The 23383-nt window shown below is 42.5% G+C and overlaps 1 protein-coding gene across 1 annotated transcript; it reads right to left on the bottom strand.

Moving 5' to 3' along the window:
* Positions 1–17929: 17929 nt before the first annotated feature.
* FZD1 (frizzled class receptor 1) lies at positions 17930–23023 on the bottom strand. The gene has a single exon (XM_030550521.1). It carries the CDS (start codon positions 23021–23023, stop codon positions 21233–21235), a length of 1791 nt encoding a protein of 596 aa, XP_030406381.1. The 3' UTR covers positions 17930–21232.
* Positions 23024–23383: the final 360 nt, after the last annotated feature.

Raw genomic sequence — 23383 nt, 5'->3', positions numbered from 1 at the left:
GCTTTGAAAAAGAGAGTTAAGAGCTGGAGGACCATGGTTAGGCAATCTGGGCTCTGGAGGAAGGCCCAGATGAAAGAGGGAAAGGAACCACAGATGGTTCTGCATGAAAGTGTTCATAGTCTGGGACTGTCCCTGAAGGGAGAGTGCAAGCTGGGGAGAAGGAGACTTTTAAAACAGGCCTGGGAGAAGAGACACTCCAAGGAAACTGCCCTTAGGGTCTGTGGCTTGGGAGATCGTGGCCCTCCAGGATGAAAGCCCTGGGCAGCCGTGCGCTGTAACAGAGTGAGAAAGAACTCTGAGGTGCTTGGGAGAGGGACCAAGAGCATGCAGAGGATTGATTCTGGGGAGGATGAAAGAATTTTTATCCCTTTGAGTCTGGGCATTTTTACCCCAAAAGACTTAAATGTGAGCCCAGGACTGCCTGCTGGCAGGGGGTGAACAGAGAAAGGAGCTGCTACTCCATGCCTGGCCACAAGGAGGCACTCTAGTGGTGAGTCCAGCTTCACACCTGGCTTTTGAAGACAAAATATGCTAGTTTAAACTTGCTATGCCTCTTTTGAATACTCCTTGCCTTGTGCTCTTGCATGTAGTCCAAAATGCATGTGAATTTTCAGAAGGAAAAAAAACTTGTTAGGTATACTGATGTAAGTAGGACCGTGCAAATAACTGATTTCAGTTCATGAGCCAGCCAGGAAATAAACTTAACAAAATACATTCATTTCAGGTTGACATGAAACAAAAAGAAAATTAAAATTTTGGCCAACCAAAAAAGTCTAAAAGATTTCATTTTGAGTTGAAGAAAACATTTTATTTGTCCATAAACAAGTTTCATTTATTTTGAGGGGTTTTTAACCTTTTGAAATAAAATAGACATAAAATTCAAAACAAAAGTAATTTCGAATGCAAAAATCTTATTTAAAAATGTCAAAGTGAATAGTTTGAATTTTTTTTTGACCAAAACAATTCAGTGAATTTGCAAAATGTTTTGGTCAACCTGAATCTGTATTTTTCAGCGGAAAAAAAGATTTATCCAAAAAACTTTGCTCATCTCTCAATGTAAACATTAAAGGCTAGAAGCTCCAGAGGGGAAAAGAAGTTTCTGCTCCCTCTATTGGTGAAAAGGGGAATGTGCTGCCATACAAAATGTCATTTGCTTTGGCTACCTATTCACAAATTCCTCTAGCTGGTGACCAGATGTCCCGATTTTATAGGGACAGTCCCGATTTTTGGGTCTTTTACATAGGCTCCTATTACCCCCCACCCCATCCCAATTTTTCACACTTGCTGTCTGGTCACCATACTCTAGTGACACTTGGTAGGTCATCATAACTATACATGAACTTGGATTTTGTGGGGCAGTGGACTCCCAGAGAAGCTCAAGAGGGAAAAGAGCTCTTATCCTGTGGCCAATGCTGAATTTGCAGGCAGACCGAACTCTGCTGAAGAGTCCTAAATGCTCTTGGTTTCCCTCCTGTGGGGACTGCTGCAGGCAATAATGCACACTGAGGACTTTGCTGTGAGCGATGATGCAGAGCCAAGATTTTGCTGCAATAGACAGCACAGAGGACTTCGCAGTGAGAGATGATAAGAGAGATGAGGTAAAACACAGAAGCAGAACTGAGTGAATTCTGGTGAGACAGTTCCTGCTCAACCTCTTCATAAAACTGAATCACTAAACTAGGGTAGGTGGTGGTGCCACCAGGCAGGAACACACAAGCAGTTCCCTTGGTGCTGGAGACAGACATGCAAAGAGATATTTAGGCTTCTGCTACTTGTTGATTCCAACCATGAGTGGGTTTTGGGCATGGGTAAGGTGGTGTGGGCAAGAGACTGTTATGTCTGGGACATTCTTACTGGTAGGTGGGAAGGGAGTTAGACAGATTACTGTTGAAGTTACTGGGGGTGGAAGGGAAGGTTACTCTATTTGCTTATATATTCTGTTGATGAGTTTTCCCAAGTTTATGACTGTTTGCTTCCCCTAACAAAGATTTCCTTGGTTGTACACACTCTTAGAGTGCTTGTGAATGGGGAAGATCTGCCTGTTAAGGGCACCAAGGGAGGGTGCATTTAGTTTTCCTAGGTATCTGCATGGGAGCTCAAGTCAGTTTAGTTATTTGTCAAGAGGGACTCCATGTATATTGAACCTGACCCATTTATTGGCCATTAACCACCTGGCAGAAGGGTTACACGGTGAACGAGAAAGTGGTACAGCACAGCAATTTCAATGCAATGACATCAAAGGCAAAGATGAGCAATCAGAAGAGAACTGCGACTATAGAGTGGAGTAAGTTTACTAAGCTGCTCCCAGTTTAATTTTAAACTTGTTAGGGTCAGTGGCATATAGTTCCAGTTCAATAAGTTCCGTTTTTTATTGTCAGATTCTCAGTTTTAAACAAAAATCTGTCATCCTATCATAGCAATTGCTGGATGGAGCCAGGTGAAACTTTGTAGTAGGCCTCTCCATCCCTCATCATGCTATTTCTCTGTCCTTCCACATATCCCATGCCTTTTACTTCCACCCACACAGCCACGATACCCATTATCTCTCTGCCCCTACTAATGTATGTCTGTACCCACTCGCTCACAGAGGCTTATGCAGCAGCACCCACATAGCCGCTTCAAAGTTTTTTCTTGCTACTCCCCCTCTTTACAAGGAAAAGGCTGGGGGGGGGGTTTCAGCTGAAAGAATTTGCAGGAGCTTTTCATGGACAAGCAGCAGTGTCTCTGTCCCGGAAGGATGCTGTCAGACCTTCTCTGCCAGAAGGGCAGTAGGATTATTAGCTTCAGTGGGACTACTCCTGTCAGTAAGTCCTCAAGAACATGAGAAAGGGCTTTACAGCCAGGCTCTGACTGAAATTTTTTTTTAGTTTAAGAAAATATTTTCATCAATAAGGAATCTCTAGGACAAGGGAATTAAACACTAATGTTCCCCCCTCATACAGCCCGGTTGTTGTCAATTTTGTTTATGTAAAAATGTGTAGTACTGCTAAGTATTAACTTTATTATTCCATTTGGCATCTAATGAACAGTACACATGATATCCTGAATTGATTTGCACAGGCTCTAAAACAGAGATCACCCATCCCAATTTGAAACTCAGACACTGCATGTTAGCCAAACTGATGACTGTAATTATTTGCAAGGCATTTCACAGAGCTGGTTATTAGTAGTGAGCAGATCACATGATACAGCAAAGGTTTTCAGATTTGTCTAGCAATAATGGCTAACATGACAATAATGCAATAATCGGTGAAGGCCCAAGCTTAATCCTGAGCTCAAACTTATATCTTGAAGATGAATCACTCAATACCAATTTGGATATTAATTTTCACACAGAGGCATGTAAGTTACTTCTGCAAAGTGTATATTTGCCACACCTGGATTTGGACATCTAAACCAGAATTTGATCTCCCAAATGCCAATATGCAAACGCCTTACTGCATACAGAAATGAACTCGTCCACACTATTTCAGTTAAATTTTCTTCTTCAACACTTAGGCCATGGCTACACTGGCGCTTTACAGCACTGCAACTTTCTCGCTCAGGGGTGTGAAAAAACACCCCCCTGAGCGCTGCAAGATACAGCGCTGTAAAGCGCCAGTGTAAACAGTGCCTCAGCGCTGGGAGCACGGCTCCCAGCGCTTCAAGCTCCCCTGTAGAGGATGTGGAGTACGTGCAGCGCTGGGAGAGCTCTCTCCCAGCGCTGGCGCTGCGACCACACTCACACTTCAAAGCGCTGCCACTTTGAAGTTTCAAGTGTAGCCATACCCTTAGCCGAACAGTCGCTGATAGTGATCGTTCAGCGTTTGGTCTGTTCCTGTGTGGCTGCAAGGGCTTGGACTTTCGGCCTGTCAACATCAGATCAAAATCGATGCACTCATGTAATAAGGGGTCTGCCTCTGAGCCGCCTCCATCCCTCAGTTGGTGCAATTTTATCCTGGATGTTGCAAGCCACCCAGAGAACAGAGCTTGCTGGAACATCTTGCAGCATTCTGGAGACATGTTCGAAAAACTGTAAGACACCAGCTGCAGACAATGGCCCCAGTAGTCTGTGGACTGGAGAGACCATAAATGTCTGTGTTATGAATGAAGTTGTTCCACTTTATGCCCAATATACAACTTTGGCATTCTGTGTGGAAACCCTCCAGCTTTGCCCAATCTGAGCAGCACCGTGTCCATGTTTCACAACCATACACCAGTACGGAATAGATACAGCTCAAATAGATCCTGAACTTGGTGGTTGTGCTGAGATAATATTGATTCCATATTTGTCTTAAATGGCCCATGGCAGATGCTGCGATGCCAATCCAGTGAAGAACTTCCGTATGAGAAGTTGGAGAATTGGGGAGTATAGAATCCAAATAGCAAAAGCTGCTTCCACAGTTTCATTATTCAAAGAGATAATGAATTTTGGTGCTCAAAATTCAAAATGTGGCCCTAGAAATAGGAATAACTCAAGCTCAGCTTATAATGTGAAAGACAAGACTGTAACTATCAAGAAACAGGAAAAAAATACTGACCAACTTAAGCAAGCCACACAAATTTTCAAATGTAAATGAAAACCGGTTTCCTTCTACACTACATTTAATAAAATGAAGTGTCTAGAAAAATCAAAGACATGTTGACATTCATCCTTTCTCATTTTATAGCCATGGATGTTTTATCAGGTTGCTCTATGTTAAATGCATTTGTCTCTATCCTGTGTATTTATTTCCTGATGAATATACCCTATGGAATGATACCACTTCACCTTCAAATAGGCTTTTCCCACACTCTACTTACTAATATTAAATATTCATATAGTTATCACTTACGATACTTGTTTATAATTTTTACCGCAAGAAAAAGAACGCAATCTAGATAGGTGTGTGTGGGGGGGGGTGAGGTGTTGCTGGGGGCTGACACACAAACTGCTTTTACCAGATGAACCCCACAGACTGCAGACGAAATCAACATGTTCGATCATCAAACACCTTTGAAAAATGAAAGAAAAATTGTGTTAAAATGGCTTCTGCAAAGCAGCTCTGAGTGTTTTGTTTTGTTTCACTGTTCTCCAACAGCTGCCTTGCTGGAACAGAAATTGTCCAAGTCAGCTCTTCTCTTCCTTGATGCCTTTCTCCCACCCCAGGATAGGAGCTGTCACTTAGCTTTCACCTCAACTCTGTCTCCAAGAAGAATCAAGCCTGGAAAAAATACTTTCCCTCAAGTAAAAAACTTACATTTGGCTTGAAAAAAAATGCCCTTTCTATAATAAATACTCAGTTGTTGAACATGTTTCTGTCCGTGTCCATAGCTGGCCTCAGCTTTGAGTGCTCTACCATGACTGAAAATGCTGTGGCTTCTGCCATTTGTGCAAGGGACCGAGCACCCTCATCTTCCATTGAGTGTAAGTTCAGAAGTTATTTGAAGTCAGTGGGAGTTTAGGGTTCTTAGCACGCCACAATTAAGTATCTTGCTCACAGGCAAAGCTTTGGAACCCTGATTCAACAAAGGATTTATGAACTTGACTTTAAGGCAACTACTTATGCACTTGTTGCTGAATTGGGGTCCTGCAGAGGGGAAATAAATAGTAATCATTAGCATGAGTTGAAAAATCTTCATGAAAATTTTTCAAAACGTTTCACAAGTTTTGTTGAAATTTTGAATGTTCAAAAATGTTGTCCACTCTATACACTGGTTTAATTTTTTCCCCACAAAAACTCTTGAAAAATATTAGCAGTGGTAGATTAATGCACCAGCCCATGGGGGCCTCCGCAGCAGTGCCAGAACCTGGGTAGACGTGGGGGTCACTGGTGCCAGAACTGTGGCCTTGCCCCCTGCTCCTCCTCTTCCCCCTCAAGGCTCCATGCCCCTGACCAAGCCAGAAGCCAGAGCTGGGCTGCAGTAAGAGCTGCCCAGAGAGCCCAGACCACTGTGGGGAGCTCCGGACCCTCCATCTGCCCTGGAGCACTGCCAGTGGAACCCAGGGGCAGGGGCTCTGGTCCAGCCCCCTCTCCCTTCCCCAGGACCTGCAGACACACTCTGCTGAGAGAGGAGGCCCTGCCCTGGACCGACAGCTGGCAGGGAGGCCCCAGGAGGGTCTCAGGCAGCGAGGAGTCAGGCATGGAGGGCTCTTCTGGCACAGCAAGATTAAGGATGAAGCAGGTTTTGAAGGAAGAACGTGGTGGTGGGGAGAGAGAGAAATGGTGGTTCTTTCACTATCATGCACCAGTCATTGTCCCTGTCTAGCTGGACTGCAGAAGTGGTGGGACTACTACTGCAGACTCAGACTAGGAATGTGGAAGGAAGATTCCTTCTACTGTCACCCGTTATGAGGCTCTCTCCTGACTACTTAAGTTTGGCATGAAGGACAGGATTTACCTTTAAAAGCAAAATTATGGGATAGATTCTTATCTTACATAGAATCATAGAACTGGAAGGGATCTCAAGAGGTCATCTAGTCCAGTCCCGTGCACTCAAGAGCCTTTTTCCTACACATATAGTGGTGTAGATGAGGAGTAACTCTAGTGAAGTCAGTGGTATGGAGCCAGTATGAGCTCAGATTCAGGCCCACTATGCTTATAATTTAATGAAATCTGGTAAAATGTATGAAGTGAAATCCTGGACCTATTGATATCAATAAGAAAAATTCCCAATAATTTCAATGGGGCAAGAAGTTCACCTATAGACCTCTGTGGCATAATTTTTAGAAATAAACAAGGCAATATGTTTTTATAGCATAAAAAGCTTCAGATATGTTTAAACAAATAAAAAGCAAAATGGTGCACTATTAAGTGGCACAGTAATTTGGGAAAACAAAATAAGTAATATTGATCATGAAATCAGTACTTTCAAATGTATTTATAATTGACCTCTCCCTGCATTAATGCAGCACTTTACAAAAACTATTATTATTGTATAATACACCTCTACTCTGATATAACACGACCCGATATAACACAAATTTGGATAGAATGCGGTAAAGCAGCGCTCTGGGGGTGGGGCTGCACACTCTGGTGGATCAAAGCAAGTTCGATATAACGTGGTTTTATCTATAATGCGGTAAGATTTTTTGGCTCCTTAGGACAGCGTTGTATCGGGGTACAGGTGTAGTTTTCTTATGTGGGCAAGTAGGTTAGATATATTTTTACTGTTCCTAAATCGTGGATATTTCTTTGTCAAGACCAAGTAATTGGGATCCATCTTGCCAACCAGTTAGTTCATCAACAGCTGCAGGTCTTTCTGAATGATCAGCCAATTGTTTCTGACCAGTACCCTACTTATTTGGAGACAAAACTTGACCACGCTCTGTCCTTGACAATACAGTGAGGAAACATGTGCTAAAATCCAGTTGAGAGTTTCACTCCTCCACAGGCTTGCTGACAACTTATGGGGCACTAGTGAGGCAACCTTATGGACATTTATCAATGCCCTAATTATTGCAACTGTTGAATATTGTGTGGCGGCATGGGGCTCCAGTCATCACATTGGCAAATTGGACTCAACTATCAACTCTGCTCTTAGTATCGTTACTGGTGCAACCTGGACAACTCCAGTTCTAACCTTACAGTCCTTGCCAGCATTGCTCCCCCAGCAGTTGGATATGAAGGCAAGGGCCTGAGTGCATTACTATATGCAGCCAACTATCAAAGAAGCTTACTTCTCAAAGCCACATCAAAAAGCACTGGCTAAAGTCAAGATTCCTCTCTTCTGGCATAGTTGAACCTCTCAGACAGTACATCAGACACAACCTTTCTAAGGAACAATGGCAACGGGTAGTACGGGTCTATATTTTGGATTGATTGTACATTTTCTGGCAGATAGACACCTCATATCTGTATCCCTTAGTCTTGCCAGATTAGCTCCCGCATGCCTCATAGGACTACCATATGAACCCTGTTACATTAGGATAAGTTATGGTCGTGGGTAGTTTAACTTACATCATTACCACTGGGGCTTCTTGAGCTCCCCGTCCTGCCACTGTGAAGCTCAAGAACAAACAACCTGACATCTGCCCTCTTTATCATCTAGATGATGGATGGATGTGTTTGATGTCTCTGGACAATGTTGCTCTGATGGAGTGTCTACATCACTTACCAGTATCTAATTCATTGTTTGTGCCATCAGAAGCCATACACAAGAAGACGATTACATCAAACACAGACCTGATATATTTTGATAATGACAAAACTACACATCTGAAATCTGTATTCTGTACCTCCTGGGAAACCTAAATTCTAGGAGGGAGATAATTCAGGTAAATGTGGCTCAGAGGCTTTTTGGTTTTATCACATCTGATCCATTTGCCTCAAATCAAAAGAGCAGAACATTGCAGAGAATTACAATCTTCATTGCTACCATAAAACTGACCTTATTTTGTTTTACTACAGTTTCTTGGCTCTACAGATTTCTATATAAATATAAAGTCACTAGCAATCAAACAGGCAAGTAAGAAATGACAAGTGTTTTGACAGTGCTCATAACACTTTGAGGTATTTTTAGCATAGTTCTAAGTCGTATTAGCTTAACCTGTAATAGAATATAAATGAGCCCATATGGCAGAGATGTAATTATGTTCCATGTGAGAAATCCCTGTGGTAGATTTGGAGAAGAGGGAAAAAAAACCCTCACCACATGTGCCTTCTGGAGGGCACGATTTACACATGATTACCTACTCATTTGCATTGAGAGGAATATGAAGTAACACAATGCTAACAACACTGTAATGAAAAGGGCAAGCAAAAGACTTGACATCCCTGGGGGTGCTGATCCCTATGACTGACATCCAGTTAGGAACAGAGAATTTTTCCCCTTAGGGAGTACATTTTATGAAGCAATCTTTGATTATGTAGGCACAGTAATCATGAGTCTTAATTATTATTACTGCAAGAGAATGGGCTACAAATCTCTAGGGACCATCTCTGTCACAGATACTTGGCCGTTGAATGCTGAAAATGAATGTTTTCCCAAGGATCATTTTCATTCCAACCTGATATTTAGTCGAAATTTCTTTGACTACTAGTCATGAAACATTAAATATAGATTAGAGGGAGAAAGATGTTGAAAGTTAAAATTCACCGGAGGTGCACACCCGTGTACTTGAGAGACAACCCCAAATGTTGTCCAGATGTTGTAGCAACAAGGCTGACGGTTCCCAAGCTGCAGCACAGCCACAACAGAAGAGAAAGTGGATGTTTAGCATTCCACAGGCCTTCTGTTTAGTTTACTTGCCGTGTATTCATTTAGCAGAAAGTCCTAACAGCCTGTTAGTGGTAGATGTTACAAAGTCTTCACTACCCTGAAAGAATGAAGAAATTCTTTTATAGCAGTAAAGGGAGTATAATTCAAAGCACATAATTGATTTTCCACATTTTCAAACTGTGATAAGACTAAGCTTTAGCAGCAGAAACATATGTCTGCAGTTTTGCCAATATTTCTCAATGAATTAAAAAAAATGCAGCCTCTAACTTACTGGTTAGATTGTTAACTTGTTTTGGACATTTCAGTGGCTATTAAGACACTTGCAATAAAAAAGTGATCTGGGAAATAGACTCAAGGATGAAGTGAAGACTCATTTTATGTAGCAGGATATGCCAATACATTTTAAGGGCCATTCAAAATAATTATCTACAAAAAGAAATGTGTTAGAAGAACACCATTTCTTTCTCCTTAATGAATTGGCACTGTATTTATGTGTTAGACATGCGTAACTCTTCACCGCTTTCTATACCACATGAAGAAACCAAGAGAGGAACATTGATTGTATGAAATGGTTTGTTACAAAGATAAGCAAAGACTAAGCAAAGTATCTACAGAGTAACACTATTTTTTACCATCATGTTGGTGCATCCACAAAACTATTGTATCAGTGCATTCTGGGACCCCTGGTATACTTAGTCCACAATGTCCATCACTACTTCTAGGAGCAGGATCTTTTGGATAATTCACAAATATAAGGCAACACATTGCAGGGTGGAATTAGGAGTGTCAGGTAAACCAGTGCAGCTGCAATTCATAGATAAATTTTTAAAGTAGAAGGAACCACTGTGATTATTGTGTCTGTCATTCTATATAAAATAAACCTTAGTAGTTCACCCAGTAATTCCTGCATCAAACCCAATAACTAATTGGTGAACCAAGCATATCTTTTGGCAAGCCAACCAGTCTTCATTTCAAGACTCCAAGTGATGGAGAGTCCACCAAATCCTTGATATGTTCTTTCAATGGTTTACTGTTAAAAATGTGTGCTTATACCCAGCTTCCAGAAATGCCTATGGCTTCCTGTTGACACTGGGAAGAAATCATTGTTGGTTGCAGCAGTTCAGCTAGATCTGAGTTAAAGATCTGCACTTCAATTATTGCAACCAACCTTATATCCAATACTTATAAAAAGACCGGGAACATCTGTGGCACTGTACTAATGCTACAAGCTCAAAGTATTACAAGCAGTGAGTTCGGCAGTACTTCTTACCTACTATAGATGTGACCTTATGCAGCCTTAGTTTTGCAGTATGTCACACAAGTTTGATAATTTTGGCCAGCTATTGGATTGGAAAGTATACTTGGACTAGTAATAGAAGTAAAAACAATCTGGTCTGGTAGCACACTGTGTTGCCACTTTGAGGACTCACATTTATAAGCAACCTGTGATTCTCATTCCATGAGTTGGAGGCACTTAAAGAAATGATTCAGTCGACTGGAGCCAAGACCAAATATTCTAGCTTGAATTAGAGCCTAGATGCTCATGGAAAAAGGAGAGTAAATTGTGAGCATGCTTTCCCTCTGCCCTCTTTCCTACTCCATGAACACACAGGAAACAAAAAAAACCCCTCTGAATTGGACTAGCATTCATGACTGATGGACTATTAAATCTCAAGGTGAGCAGATCATCAGGTGGAGTCAGAAAGAAAATCCCCAGCATGTGCATCATTGGCAAGGTGTTTCATGAGTACATTAAATATTTAATATAGGGCAGGCACTGTCAAACACAGGAGAACAAACTAGAGCGGACACTCATAGGAACTGTTACATTAGAACCTATGTTCTGATGCTAATTTTTTTTCTATGTAGTTTGCCACACTGCAGCACCAAACAGGGGTGCTGGAATAATTTGTACAGTGGGGGTGCTGAGAGCCATTGAATCAAACTGTAAACCGTGTATATGATAGAGACAACTTCAAGCCAGCCTCCCTAGTTCCAGCCCCTATGTTGGCCACTGACAATCATTTCTCCTCCAGTCAGAAGGGGAGTCTCACATTCAGTCAGAGACATCAAAAGAGATGTGGTACAAACAGATTAAGAAGGCATTTGTTATATCAAAGGGGTGAGTAGGTAGCCTCAGGACCAAGCTCACTAGTATGGCAAGACATGCACCTAAGAGAAATAAAATTTTGGCAAACTTACTTTTTTGTAACTAGAAAGTTTTAAGACTAGTTCTAGAATTACATCAGAAGCCTGTTAGTGTAGGAGGGAGGCACCAGCACCTACACAGCAAGTGGAGGTTTGCTACATTAGGCCTTTCTCAGCTTCCATTGAAATCAGTGGCAAAACTGTCTTCAATTTCAATGCAATTGTGACCATACCACTGGTGTATTGCAAACAGGGATGCGGTGTTTCAGTTTAGAAACTCTTAGCATTCTGGTTGGACCCTAAGGAAACTTAGCATTGTTTTTTTGTGTGTTGGCTTTGCAAGCCAAAGGCCCAAGACTGCCATGAGGAGCAGGACATCTCTGTCAGTCATGATAGTAAGCTGGTTGATTATTCATTAATCATATGTTAGATAAAACACAACATTGGGTGCCAAGTGGACTTCAAAAGCATCCCTCTGTTTAAATTCTTTTACCTGCCATTCACAGAATACTTATAACTACAGGTATATTTCCAATTTTAGTTCATTTCAATCAGAGGTGAGGATTAGGGTTGTGGTGGAGGGGGCCTCTGTGTTTGGAAAGGGAAAGTAAAAGAGAAGTAGAAAGGGAGATGAGGTTCCTTCAGGGATGGTGGTGAGGAAAGGGAAAAGAGTTCAGGACTGGAAAGAAGTCAGCTCATGTTCAGTCCCTCAGCAGAGCAGTGAGGACATGGATGTTCCCAGTATTGCTAGGGTTAATGTAGTTTGCAGTAGGAGACTTAAGTTCAGGAGATAATAGTGTACAGAACCTCATTCAAATTTGCCCCAGAATGGTTGTGACTCAAAGCTGTCACCCATCCAATTACTATTTGGTGGAATCTGACAGGAGGTGATAGTCTCATACCCATGCCTAATGGACAGCTGCCCATATCACAGAAACCACCATCATAATTGGCTGCAGTTGGAGCAGTCTCGTCAAAGAGACCAAGGAGACTGAGTGATGCAGTTCAAATTTCATGCCTATCTTTCATTTGCAGAAGTGGTTCATTTCTGTACATCTAGAACATTTTGTCAACAATAAGTTCATTTGTTTAAAAAAAAAAAAAAGAACAACCTTAATTGAAATGGGTCATTGGCAAACCAAGCTTCCTTGGAGAATTAGTACCAGCTGTAGGGTCATATCAATGGAACTTAATGGCAGGTGAATTATCCTTTCTAAAAATAAGATTCAACAACTTAAACAGAAGTGAATCCTTTCTGTTCTTTAATTTACCAGCCTGGGGACATAGCCCACAATATGAATAGTGAAAATGGCAGCCCAAGAAGTGAAAAAATAATTGATGGCTTGCCCCCTCTTACACGTTGCTTTAATTCCAGTAGCCAATCAAGGTGAAAACAAAAGGGAGATCAGTATTATGTCTATAAGATGCTAAATAACTCTTAATAATGACCATACTTGTTGGCATAATTGTTCATATTGATTTATAACTTGTGTTGCCAACTCTCATGATTTTGTTATGAATCTAATTATTGTTTTCCTTAAAGTCCCAGCTCCTGGAGTTAAGTGGATATGTGATGACTTCAGCCTTCATTCTTAAAGCAAAAGTAAGTTTCTAGCCCTCGTGGCTGTGAAGAAGCTTCAAAATGTGACACCCTCTCCCCCAGTACACCCTAAAGGCTCAAAAAGCAGAAGGCAAATGAAAAGACACCAGATATATTAGTTTTACATAATCTCATGATTTTCAAGACAAACAGGTGATTTTTGGTGAGCCTGATTCAGGATTTTTGAACATTTGGGATTGGCAACAGTCACACCCACAAAGCTCCAGTGAGTCCTGTTGAAGTCAGTGGGAATTGGGGGCACTCACCAGCACACAGAATCTGACCCTTAAGCATCCCAACAACTTTTCCTGGTTTCTGCACCTTAGCTGCTTCAGAACATCACATAAACACAGCCAGCATGCCACACCATTACTCAAATGGAAGAGTGAAGGTTATAATTTTCAGCCATTTTTTGCTTTGCTGTATTTTTAATCATGCTTAATAAAAAAAAAAGACTTGTGTATGTTTCCAGTCATGCTGTGGCTGATTCAGCTTCCCTTGAAGTCAGCAGCAAAACTCTTTCTGAGATTAATGAGACTGGGCTCTTCACACTGTATTTACGCTAAGGGAGAATAGGTTCCAGCACAACATTTGGGCAACTGCAGGCTGAATCAATTCCTGTGAATATTTTAAATGGGTGTCACCATGAGGAATTGATCACACAAGTCATATTGCCTTTATTACCTCTTGCAGGCTGCCCACACCCAGTTTCCAAACTGGTTTCAGGGAAGCAACATGTCTTGTTACTGACTGCAAAGCAAAGCTATTTGCAGAACTGGGAGGAGGTTGGGGGGGCATGGCTTTGAAAGTGTGTAAAATATACATTTTTAAAACACAGAAGTGGAAAAAAATACACAATGACAGAAGGGCCCCACTACACGTTCTGGTCATCAGTATGTTATACAAGAACAAAAGTAGCCTCGTTTTAAATATGTCGTACAGCTTGCTTTAGAAAACTGTAACCTTGAAATAACTAAATTGTTACTACTGCTTGGGATAAATGTTTAACATGTATTACCACAGACAGAATTTCAGAGGAACTAATCTGAACTACATTTTTGGGTGGGGAGTCGGAGGAGAGAGGTTGTGAAGATTCCCAGATTCTTAGATAAATTATCTGCCACTGGAAGACAACCATGTATTCTGGATACATTGGACCTGAGTAACATTAGAGGTGCTTTTAGGGCTTAATGAAATGAGCTGCCACTGGGATCTGTTTTCTTGAGAGAAGTTTGTAAGTTACCTTTGACCCTATCCATATTTTTTAAACTTCAAAATTCATTTTTGAAGCATTTAAAAAGTCCTTGGTTGAAATCCTGACTCTAGTGAAGTCAATGGGAGCTTTACTACTAACTTCAGTAAGGCCTGGATTTCACCCTGATGTAAGAGATACTTACAACACGGGGCCCAATTGCCCACTCCTGTGGAAAAATCAACTGGAAACTAAGCCAAGCTCACCACAGAATTTCCTTCCCATTTTCTCTTGAGGGGAGTGGATTTCTAATCTCGGGATGGAGAATGTGGCATTTGGACCTCTGGGCACCATGCTGTGTGGGAAACCAGTCTGAAATCCTATATATCCTGGGATTGTAATGCAGCAAGATCTGGCTTTTCCCTAGTACTCCTCACATTCCCCTCTCCCGCCAGCTAACAGAGCGCTCTAGCTGATCACTGGCCTGTCCCCTTCCATGGGGAACCAGGAGGCATGAAGTGGGTGTTAGTTCTGTGTAAGCCAGTATTAGCTACCAAGATTTCTCCTCTGCTGTGCTCAGAAACAAAAATACCTCAAACAGGAGCTGCTCCTCTGACTCCACCTTGTTCCGGACATAGGAGCCCAACACCACAGTTCTTTTGAGGGTTTTCTGCATTGTGACAAGCACACTGCTGAGCCCCTCTTCCCAATTCTGGTGGGATCTGGCATGTGCTCCTTTTACCAATGCAAGGGGAGCAGATCAGCTAGGCCTATGTTCTGAAGAAGGAAGGGTAAAGACCAGGCGTTTTAAATAGGATCTTATCACCTCCTATTTGCAACTCTACATATGTAGAGCCCTGAGCCTGCAAGATTGTGAGGACTTCACACGTCCCTTCCACAAATTTCAGTAAGTTTGTACAGCACCATGCACCTTGGTGGAGGTAAATAAGTAATAACTTGAAACAAAACAACAATGCTCATTCATATGAACAAACCAACATAAAAAGTCAGTGGGGTGTTGTTACCACTCAGTTTATATTATATATACTGCTCAGCCTCACTAATATATTAGTCTCACTAAGATGGTATTGTGAATAACATACAAGGCATGCAATTTAGAATGTAAACAATTACAAAGTACAACATCCTAAATGTATGTGCTATTTTAAAAGCAAGAAATATGCAATAACAAAATATAAAGAACCACCAGGCTTAGGGATTTCAGCTACTTGAGTTCATCTTGTGACTTTGTCCTCAGCAGACCCTTCAATAAAATTATATCCTTTTCTAAGTATCCTTTGTGTAAGTGCGGTTTATTTTAATAAAACTGTACTAAAGCTGGAAAAAACCCACAGACTGTTCTCAGTCACAACAAGAGATACTGACAACATCATGGTAGCATGAGCAAAGCTCATATGATTTGTGATACTATCAAAATAAGAAGGAGACATACAGCCTTATTTGCCATTGCAGTTCATCATCATTATTGTAACTATTTACTGCAGACAGTTAATTTTAGTTCTACTGCTTAGGGCCATCAGATTGGTTAAATTGCAATAAAAGTTATTTTAGGTCTTCCACCATGAAATATCTTTCTTGCTAGCTGGCAACTGAAGTTTTTCTACATTAATTCTCTTTATATGCAAAGACAAATTTTAAATTATATTGTAATGATTATGACAAAGATACACAAAGGGAAATCACAATAGCAATTACATTTTTATGTTGTTCACTTCCTCTTATTGCAACCAAACCTTAAAGTATTTTGGAAAAAAAAATCTGATTAGAGGATGGTAACTAAATGCACATATGGGTTTTCTGAATGCAAGCCTCAGTGATGAGTGAATCATCACAAAATTGCATTGCTTCCCGGTATGTGATGTTGGTGTGGGGGGTGTGTGCTCATAAAGGGCTGTAAGTAAATGTACAGTATAAATCTCAGTTTATAGTTGCATGAAATTAAATATTGATTTTTTTTCTCTTTGTTTACTTACAGAACACTCTTGTCAATATTATCCAGCTTGATATGATAGTTACTGGGCTAACCCAAAAGGATTTTGTGCACACGATAAACATCAAGGACCCAGTCTCTTGAAGCGCTAACCACCCTAAACTCCCACTGACTTCATAAATTGTTAGCGCCGTTTTAATAAGATGTCTTGGAATAAAAATGCCTCCACTTATTAAGTCACCAGGCTTTGTTTCCTTTCTCTCTTTTCTCATTTTAAAAACGTTAACATGCTAAAACTGCTGAACTTTAGAAAACGTGTTACTCTCGTCACTCTTCTGCACTGTAAACATTTTTAGGGCATCAAAGGATTCAATCTGAGACACAAAGAACTCTGTCCTTCCCTCTCTTGTGTGAATTATTGCATATCTTGCAAACTCAGCTAGTGACCTGTATGTCTCATAGATTTAAGATTAGGGGTGTTGCATGCCAGTACCAACACAGCAAAAGACAGAAGTTGTCACAGGATCTAATGTACATAAGTGCTTGCAGGATAGAGGCTTTAAGACTGTGATCTCCTAGTAGCAGAGCCCATACCTTTGTTTGAAGAGTGCTCACCACAGAATGGCCTTCCTTGATCTGGACTGAAGTTGCTGGGTCTCATTATGGTACAAATAATAAATAGTACAAATCTAACTGGATCTTTAAAAACACGATATTCATAGTTGAGGCTGAATTATGTTGTTACATGTCCCTGTTTAGGTACTGCAGAGATCTTAGCAAGCTAGGTGATGTTACCCACCAAGAATATTGCAATTATATTGTCTGGGCACTAGAGGGTGAACGGAGGATGAAATAACAGCCTTACCTCAGTTTCCAAGTCAAAAGGCCACACTATAAACTAAGTTTGTGAGGATTCTCTTCACCATTTACATGGAAAGAATCTTTAATTGCACTTGTACATGATAGCAGATATCGAGATAGAAATATACAGAAGTTCACCCCCCATGTTAAGTTAGAATTCAGGTCTATTAGAAGGCAGCATTTCAGTTTTTAAAAAGTAGCCTTTTAAAATATTATCATAAATTGGCAGTTTTGTGGATAAGTTATGTGAACAAGTTAAAAGCCCTGAAAAAATAGGATTTGTTATGGAAACTATAGTGCAAGTGTGCTACTTTACAAATAGTGCTACTGTTACAGAAGGATGAACTCTAGTTTAGCATCCCCAGTTCTCCAGGCTATCATGATATTGCCCTCTATAGAGAATAGCTAGAGAAACATGTTTATTTATATATGCCTGCTCATTTTAGATCAGTGGCATTCTAAATGAAAGAGCATAGCGTTTGATGAAAGAATGCCTTTTACCAATATTCTTTAGTCTCTCAGTCAAACTTTTCCATATCAAAGCTTTTGTTATATTATCTTCTTTATAAGACACAAAGTCAAATTTTGTAACGTTGTTTCTTTTTATACTACAATACAGTCTGCTGATAAATATGGTATACCAATTATACATAGCGTTGTCAGAAATCCTATGTCTAGCTAAATTCACTTGAGCTATGGAACACTGGATATGTTTGGAGTTTTTTATGATGGTGAAGCATAAGCTATTTTAATATGCCCAAAAGAAGACACCTTGACTTTTACAAAAAGTCCTAAAACCCACAATAGGTGCATTTGAACTATGTGGACAAATAAAAGTATGCCAAAGAAAAATGCATGAAGGAACTTGTGCACTATGATAACATCCACTGACTATGTAATCTATTGAAAATTATTGAATTTTGCAAATTAGCATGCAAATAAACAAACAACAAAACCAAGAATGACGCACAAATAAGATGGAGCTTGCTCCAACAATTTAATTGTATGATATACTGTAATCTAGTCTGCAAAAATAATGAAGATTGAGCAATGTGAAACACCCTACATTTAAATCTTAGAAGTACAAATTATAAAGTGTGCAGACCACAAATGTGTAGACTAGCAAAATGTTACTTTGTATAGAAACTACATTTCCATTATTAAATACAAAAATTGTTATAACCCTAACATACTTTCTGCAATGCATAAATGAATAAACAAATATTCAGTTTCAAGGTAACTGGTCAAAATGTCTCTAATGTTCTAATTATTCACCCGACCATAAAGGACTTGCACTTCAAATGAAGTTGAATGGTTTGTGCTTTAGAACAGAGAATTTATTTAAAAAAGACAATATTTAAGAAAATGGACAGTACATTTATGCTAAAATTAAAAGCCCTATGGTTAAATTCTGCTCTCATGTCTTTGAGGACAGATTTTTGCCTCTAATTTTTAAGTCTTGCTTTCTTCATACTGCATGTTAATTTTTGCCTGGGCTTTTTATAAACAATTTCTATCCCCTACAATACCGTATAATGAAACACAGTACTACCTTATGACAGTGGAAAGCATCAGAAACAAAAATCTCAATTATCCAAGTATGCCTACCAAAACCAAACCTCTAAAAAGGCACTTCGGAAGATAACAAAAATGTTTTGGGAAAAAGCTTAGAATGTATGTAATTCTTCAAAAACCCTAATGGAAATATTTTCATGTACATATTTTACAACTCTGTTTTAACTATATAGTCAAGATTCCAAGAAAACAAAAAAGGCTGCATACTAAAATATTCTGAGGAAGACAATTGTTTATATTTAGAAACATAGCTTGAATGTGATTCTGGCAGTGAGAAACTGGCAAATTTTTTAATAGCAAATGTAGAAGAGTTTTTCCAACTTAACCTCTCCTTTGCCCAAAAAAAAAAAAAAAAATCTGCAAGCTTCTTTCTTCTCCTGCCATATAACAGATCTCTTCTTGGATTTCACACCATCAACCATATCCTATCAAGGATCTTGAACAGTATACATTAGTTCTTTCGAGGGATTAATCTGAACTGGCCTAGACATAAAAAACAAGCTATATAATGCATTCCTATACTGAATTCTAGCTTGTACTGTGAATGCAGTTAAAAAACAAACAAAAATCACCCACACCTTGTAATATATGAAAATAATGAATACGTATATATTGAATTACTGTGAGACATATGTAAAACGACAAATTCATTTTGTACAAAACCTCACTTTATTTAAGAGAAATTAAAAATATGGTATTTAATATATATAAATTTCTATTCCTCTATAAATATAGATGATCTTGTGATAATGGAAGAAATAAATGAATACCAAATTCCAATACCATTGCATTTCAGGGTATGGTAGCCAGAAATAATATTTATGAACCTAAATACAGACATTTGTTATATAAAAACTTTAAAAAAATACAATCAGGAGAGAGAAGCATTCTGCTGTTTTTCATACAGAGGATTAAATATTAAAATGCATCTGTGAGGAGTCACATTTGATGTGTCTTGTTTAAAACCTCTTTTAAAAAAAACACAGGACCATACATTTTTTAAAGATAGACATATTGCACACATGCTTCACAGTATGCAATGTAATTATGGTACTAGAAAGGACATCAGAATTTCCTTAAGGTCTCATAGGTCAGCACATTAAGTATTTTGTTTCTTGTTGTTTTTTTAATAGTGGGATAAATCATCCCGCCCTCACAATGTGTACATAATGGAGCATTTTAATGCAGGAGCATTTTAATGTTTTAAATATTTCCAAACTGAAAAGTCAACTTATAGATTTAATAAAAAAGCTGAATACAGCATGTCATTCCAATTAATCTCTTTTTACTGAGCTCATATTTTTGACCTGTTTATATTGAGCAGTCTGTTAATCTAAGTAAATATGAAGTACCTCAACACAACCATCCAGGTAGTTCTCCCTCAACAGTTTCATTGTCAGAAGAAACAATGTTATACCACAAACAAGCTGAGCCATCAAGGAAGCAGATAGACAAGAAACTGAGCACATAACAATTAACATTTATAACTATCCTCAGTCTTTCTTCCCTCCATACACTGTGAAACTTTTGGGACAGCAACAGCCAATAACCCTATTTCTGATGAAAGATTAGCCAGATCAATCACCTCTTGGGTTTGCATTAAAAAAAGAATTGTTTATTATACAGGTTAAAAATAAAGGTTGCTATCTATGCCCTCTTATCTCTCTTAAGCCATCAGACATACTACAGGTGCAGCTGGTATTAGACCTCCACTCCTGACCACTGAAAAAACAAACACATAGTACAATTTAATTAAGATAAAAAAGCAGAAGGCAGCCAGTCCCCCCACCTAATGCTAAGTGTTGACAGAAAGGTTTAGTCTGCTACTCTGCCCTGATCAGGCACCTCTGGGCAGGGCTAAGGAGATTGTTCCCTCAAAGGTTAGGTAGCAGGAATAAGATCTCCCTGGCTATATATGGCACGGACTAGACATGTCTGGTATTGAGCAGCAGTGGTCAGACCATCTTCCCCTCCACCATCCATGGAGGAGCGCACAGAAGTGAGGTAACGCTGCCAGCTCCTCCATCCCCTCAGGATGCAGACAGCAAGACTCCCCTATTATGCATCAGGTATATGGGGCAGGGATCAAGTCAGGTGTCTGTGCCCCTCCCCATTCCCACCTATCTTGTAGGCTTGCTGGGATCAGGACCCAGCCTCTGTCAGGAGGAACCTTACGGCATTACAGCAGCCTCAGTCCAGGCCATGCTGTTCATGCAACTGAACTCCAAGCAAAACCATTACAAAACCTGTGCTGGGATGAAAGGAGTGGTTTGTTTTGGTTGCTTTTATTTTCCCATCCTGTACTAAAATGAAAAATAAAATCCAATGCCTGTTAAAAACAGTGGGGAAAATCTGCAAATGAGTTAAAATGTCCTAAAAATAAAAAAGGTGAGAGATCTTTGTAATTTACAAATACAAATATACTTACAAAATCTTACAGAGGCTATTTACAACCCTCTCCCCCAGCCACACATAATGTTCACTCCCCACAGGAGACAAACACAGTCCCATCTCAGGAGTTTCCCCACCTGCCTCATTTCTCTCACTTCCCTGCAGGCTGGAGAAATGGCTAGCAGTCTGGAAAGTTTGCCAAGAGTGGATGTGCAGCAGCCTCTCCCCCCCCCCCCCCACCGATCGGGATTGTGGGCACATAGGGGAGTTTGGTCCCTCACCCGCCCTCTCTGGTTGGGATGGTGGGTGTCCCTTGGCCTGGCTGGGTTGGGTTTCACACTGTGGTTTCCCCTTGCTTGCTGTTGGTAAGCCTGGTATAGAACTTCCTCCAGGAATTGAGTGTTTTCCCCGACCAGATCCAGAAGCCTGAGGTGATGCCCACGATTAAGGTCATCAGATATTTGATCATGAAGACAGTGAAGTCAGGGCTCATGGGTGGATGGTGGTGGCTGCTGTGGTTATTGGGGCAGGGGATGGCATAGCTCTTACAGCTCTGGGCGACCCAGCTCCTTTCCCACTGTTCCCTAAAGGCTTGCTCATAAAAATAGCAGGCAATGACTATGGTGGCAGGCACAGTGTAGAGGACACTGAAGACCCCTATCCTCACCATCAGCTTCTCCAGCTTCTCTGTCTTGGTGCCGTCGTGCTTCATGATGGTCCTGATCCTGAAGAGGGAGACGAAGCCGGCCAGCAGGAAGGAAGTGCCGATGAACAGGTACACGAACAAGGGGGCCAGCACAAAGCCCCGTAGGGCATCCACATTGTTGATGCCCACGAAGCAGACGCCACTGAGCACGTCGCCGTCTACCTGCCCCAGGGCCAGGATGGTGATGGTCTTGATGGCAGGCACAGCCCAGGCGGCCAGGTGGAAGTACTGCGAGTTGGCCTCGATGGCCTCATGGCCCCACTTCATGCCCGCGGCTAGGAACCACGTGAGGGAGAGGATGACCCACCAAATGGAGCTGGCCATACCGAAGAAGTAGAGCATCATGAAGAGGATGGTGCAGCCCTCCCGCTTGGTGCCCTGCGCCACCGTGCGGGCGCCGTCCTCCGCGAAGCGCTCGTTGCAGACCACCCGCTCCTCCAGCAGGAAGCCGGCGATGTAGGCCACGGCCACGGCGGTGTAGCAGCCCGACAGGAAGATGATGGGCCGCTCCGGGTAACTGAAGCGCTTCATGTCCACCAGGTAGGTGAGCACGGTGAAGAGAGTGGAGGCGCAGCACAGCACCGACCAGATGCCGATCCAGGTGCGGGAGAAGCGCAGCTCCTCCGGCCCGAAGTACATGAGCCCGTAGAGGCGGCCGGGCTCGCAGGGGGCGCCGCAGTCCTTCTCCCCGAGGAAGCGGTAGTTCAGGTAGGAGGGCACCTTGAGCGCCCGCGGGCAGGCGAAGCGGCCGCCCCGCTCGCCGCCCGCCGGCCCCGCGCCGCGCTGCTGGGGGTTGCTGGTCCAGAGCTCGGGCAGCAGCGAGGGCGTGGGGGTGCCGCGCTCGGACGTGTTCTGCCCCACGCACAGCTCGCCCGCGCCGTGCACCGGGAACTTCTCGCAGCGCAGCGTGTCGGGCCACTGGAAGCCGAACTTGTTCATGAGCGCCTCGCAGCCCAGGCGCGCCCGCTCGCACAGGGAGCGGCAGGGCGGCAGCGCCTGCTCCAGCACCGTGCACACGGGCGCGTACATGGAGCACAGGAAGAACTTGAGCTCGGCCGAGCACTGCACCTTGACGAGCGGGTAGAACTGGTGCACCTCCAGCCCCGCGTCCTCCTGGTTGGTGTGGCCCAGCAGGTTGGGCATGATGGTCTGGTTGTAGGCGATGTCCGTGCACAGCGGGATGGAGATGGGCTGGCAGTAGCCGTGGTCCGGGATGGAGATGCCCCGCTCGCCGTTGTACTGCTGGGGCTGGCCCCGGGCAGGCAGCACTGGAGCCTCCGCCCACAGCAGCAGCAGGAGCCGGAGACACCAGCTGGGGCGGCTGCCGCTGCTCCTCTTCCTGCCGCCCGCCGCCGTCCCCCCGCCGCGAACTTCCCGGCCGTGCCCGGCCGCCCCCGGGGGTGCCCGCTGCTCAGCCATACTTCGCCGGCCCCTGCCTCGGCGCCGCTGCCGCCCCAGCCGGACTCCCGCCGCCGCCTGCTGCCTCTGCTGCGCCCGCATCAAACTTGAGACTCATGAAGGGGGGCAGGGCGGCGGGAGGGGGACACCCCGGAACGGCCCCGCTCCCGGCCCCGCCAGCGCTCCTCACTGCCCCGCAGAGCCGAGTGGCGAGAGGCAGCGCGCGGCTCCCCGCTGCAGCTCCAGCCTCCGCCGCCGCCGCCGCCTGACCATTTGTGTCAATCCCTCAAGTGCGCTCCCCCTCGCCTCTCTCCCTCGGACCGGTTTCCAGGCGCCCCGCAGTCTGCCGTTCGCCAGAAGGGAGGAGCCTTGAAACTGACG

This window comes from Gopherus evgoodei, chromosome 2 (genome assembly GCF_007399415.2).
Source record: "Gopherus evgoodei ecotype Sinaloan lineage chromosome 2, rGopEvg1_v1.p, whole genome shotgun sequence".
NCBI lineage: Eukaryota > Metazoa > Chordata > Testudines > Testudinidae > Gopherus > Gopherus evgoodei.
Note: the sequence above shows the minus strand (reverse complement) of the source record. Positions and strands in the feature narration are given on the sequence as shown.

Bases quoted from the DNA above. Each gene is read 5' to 3' on its own strand.
- FZD1 (XM_030550521.1), bottom strand. From the start codon at position 23,023: ATGGCTGAGCAGCGGGCACCCCCGGGGGCGGCCGGGCACGGCCGGGAA.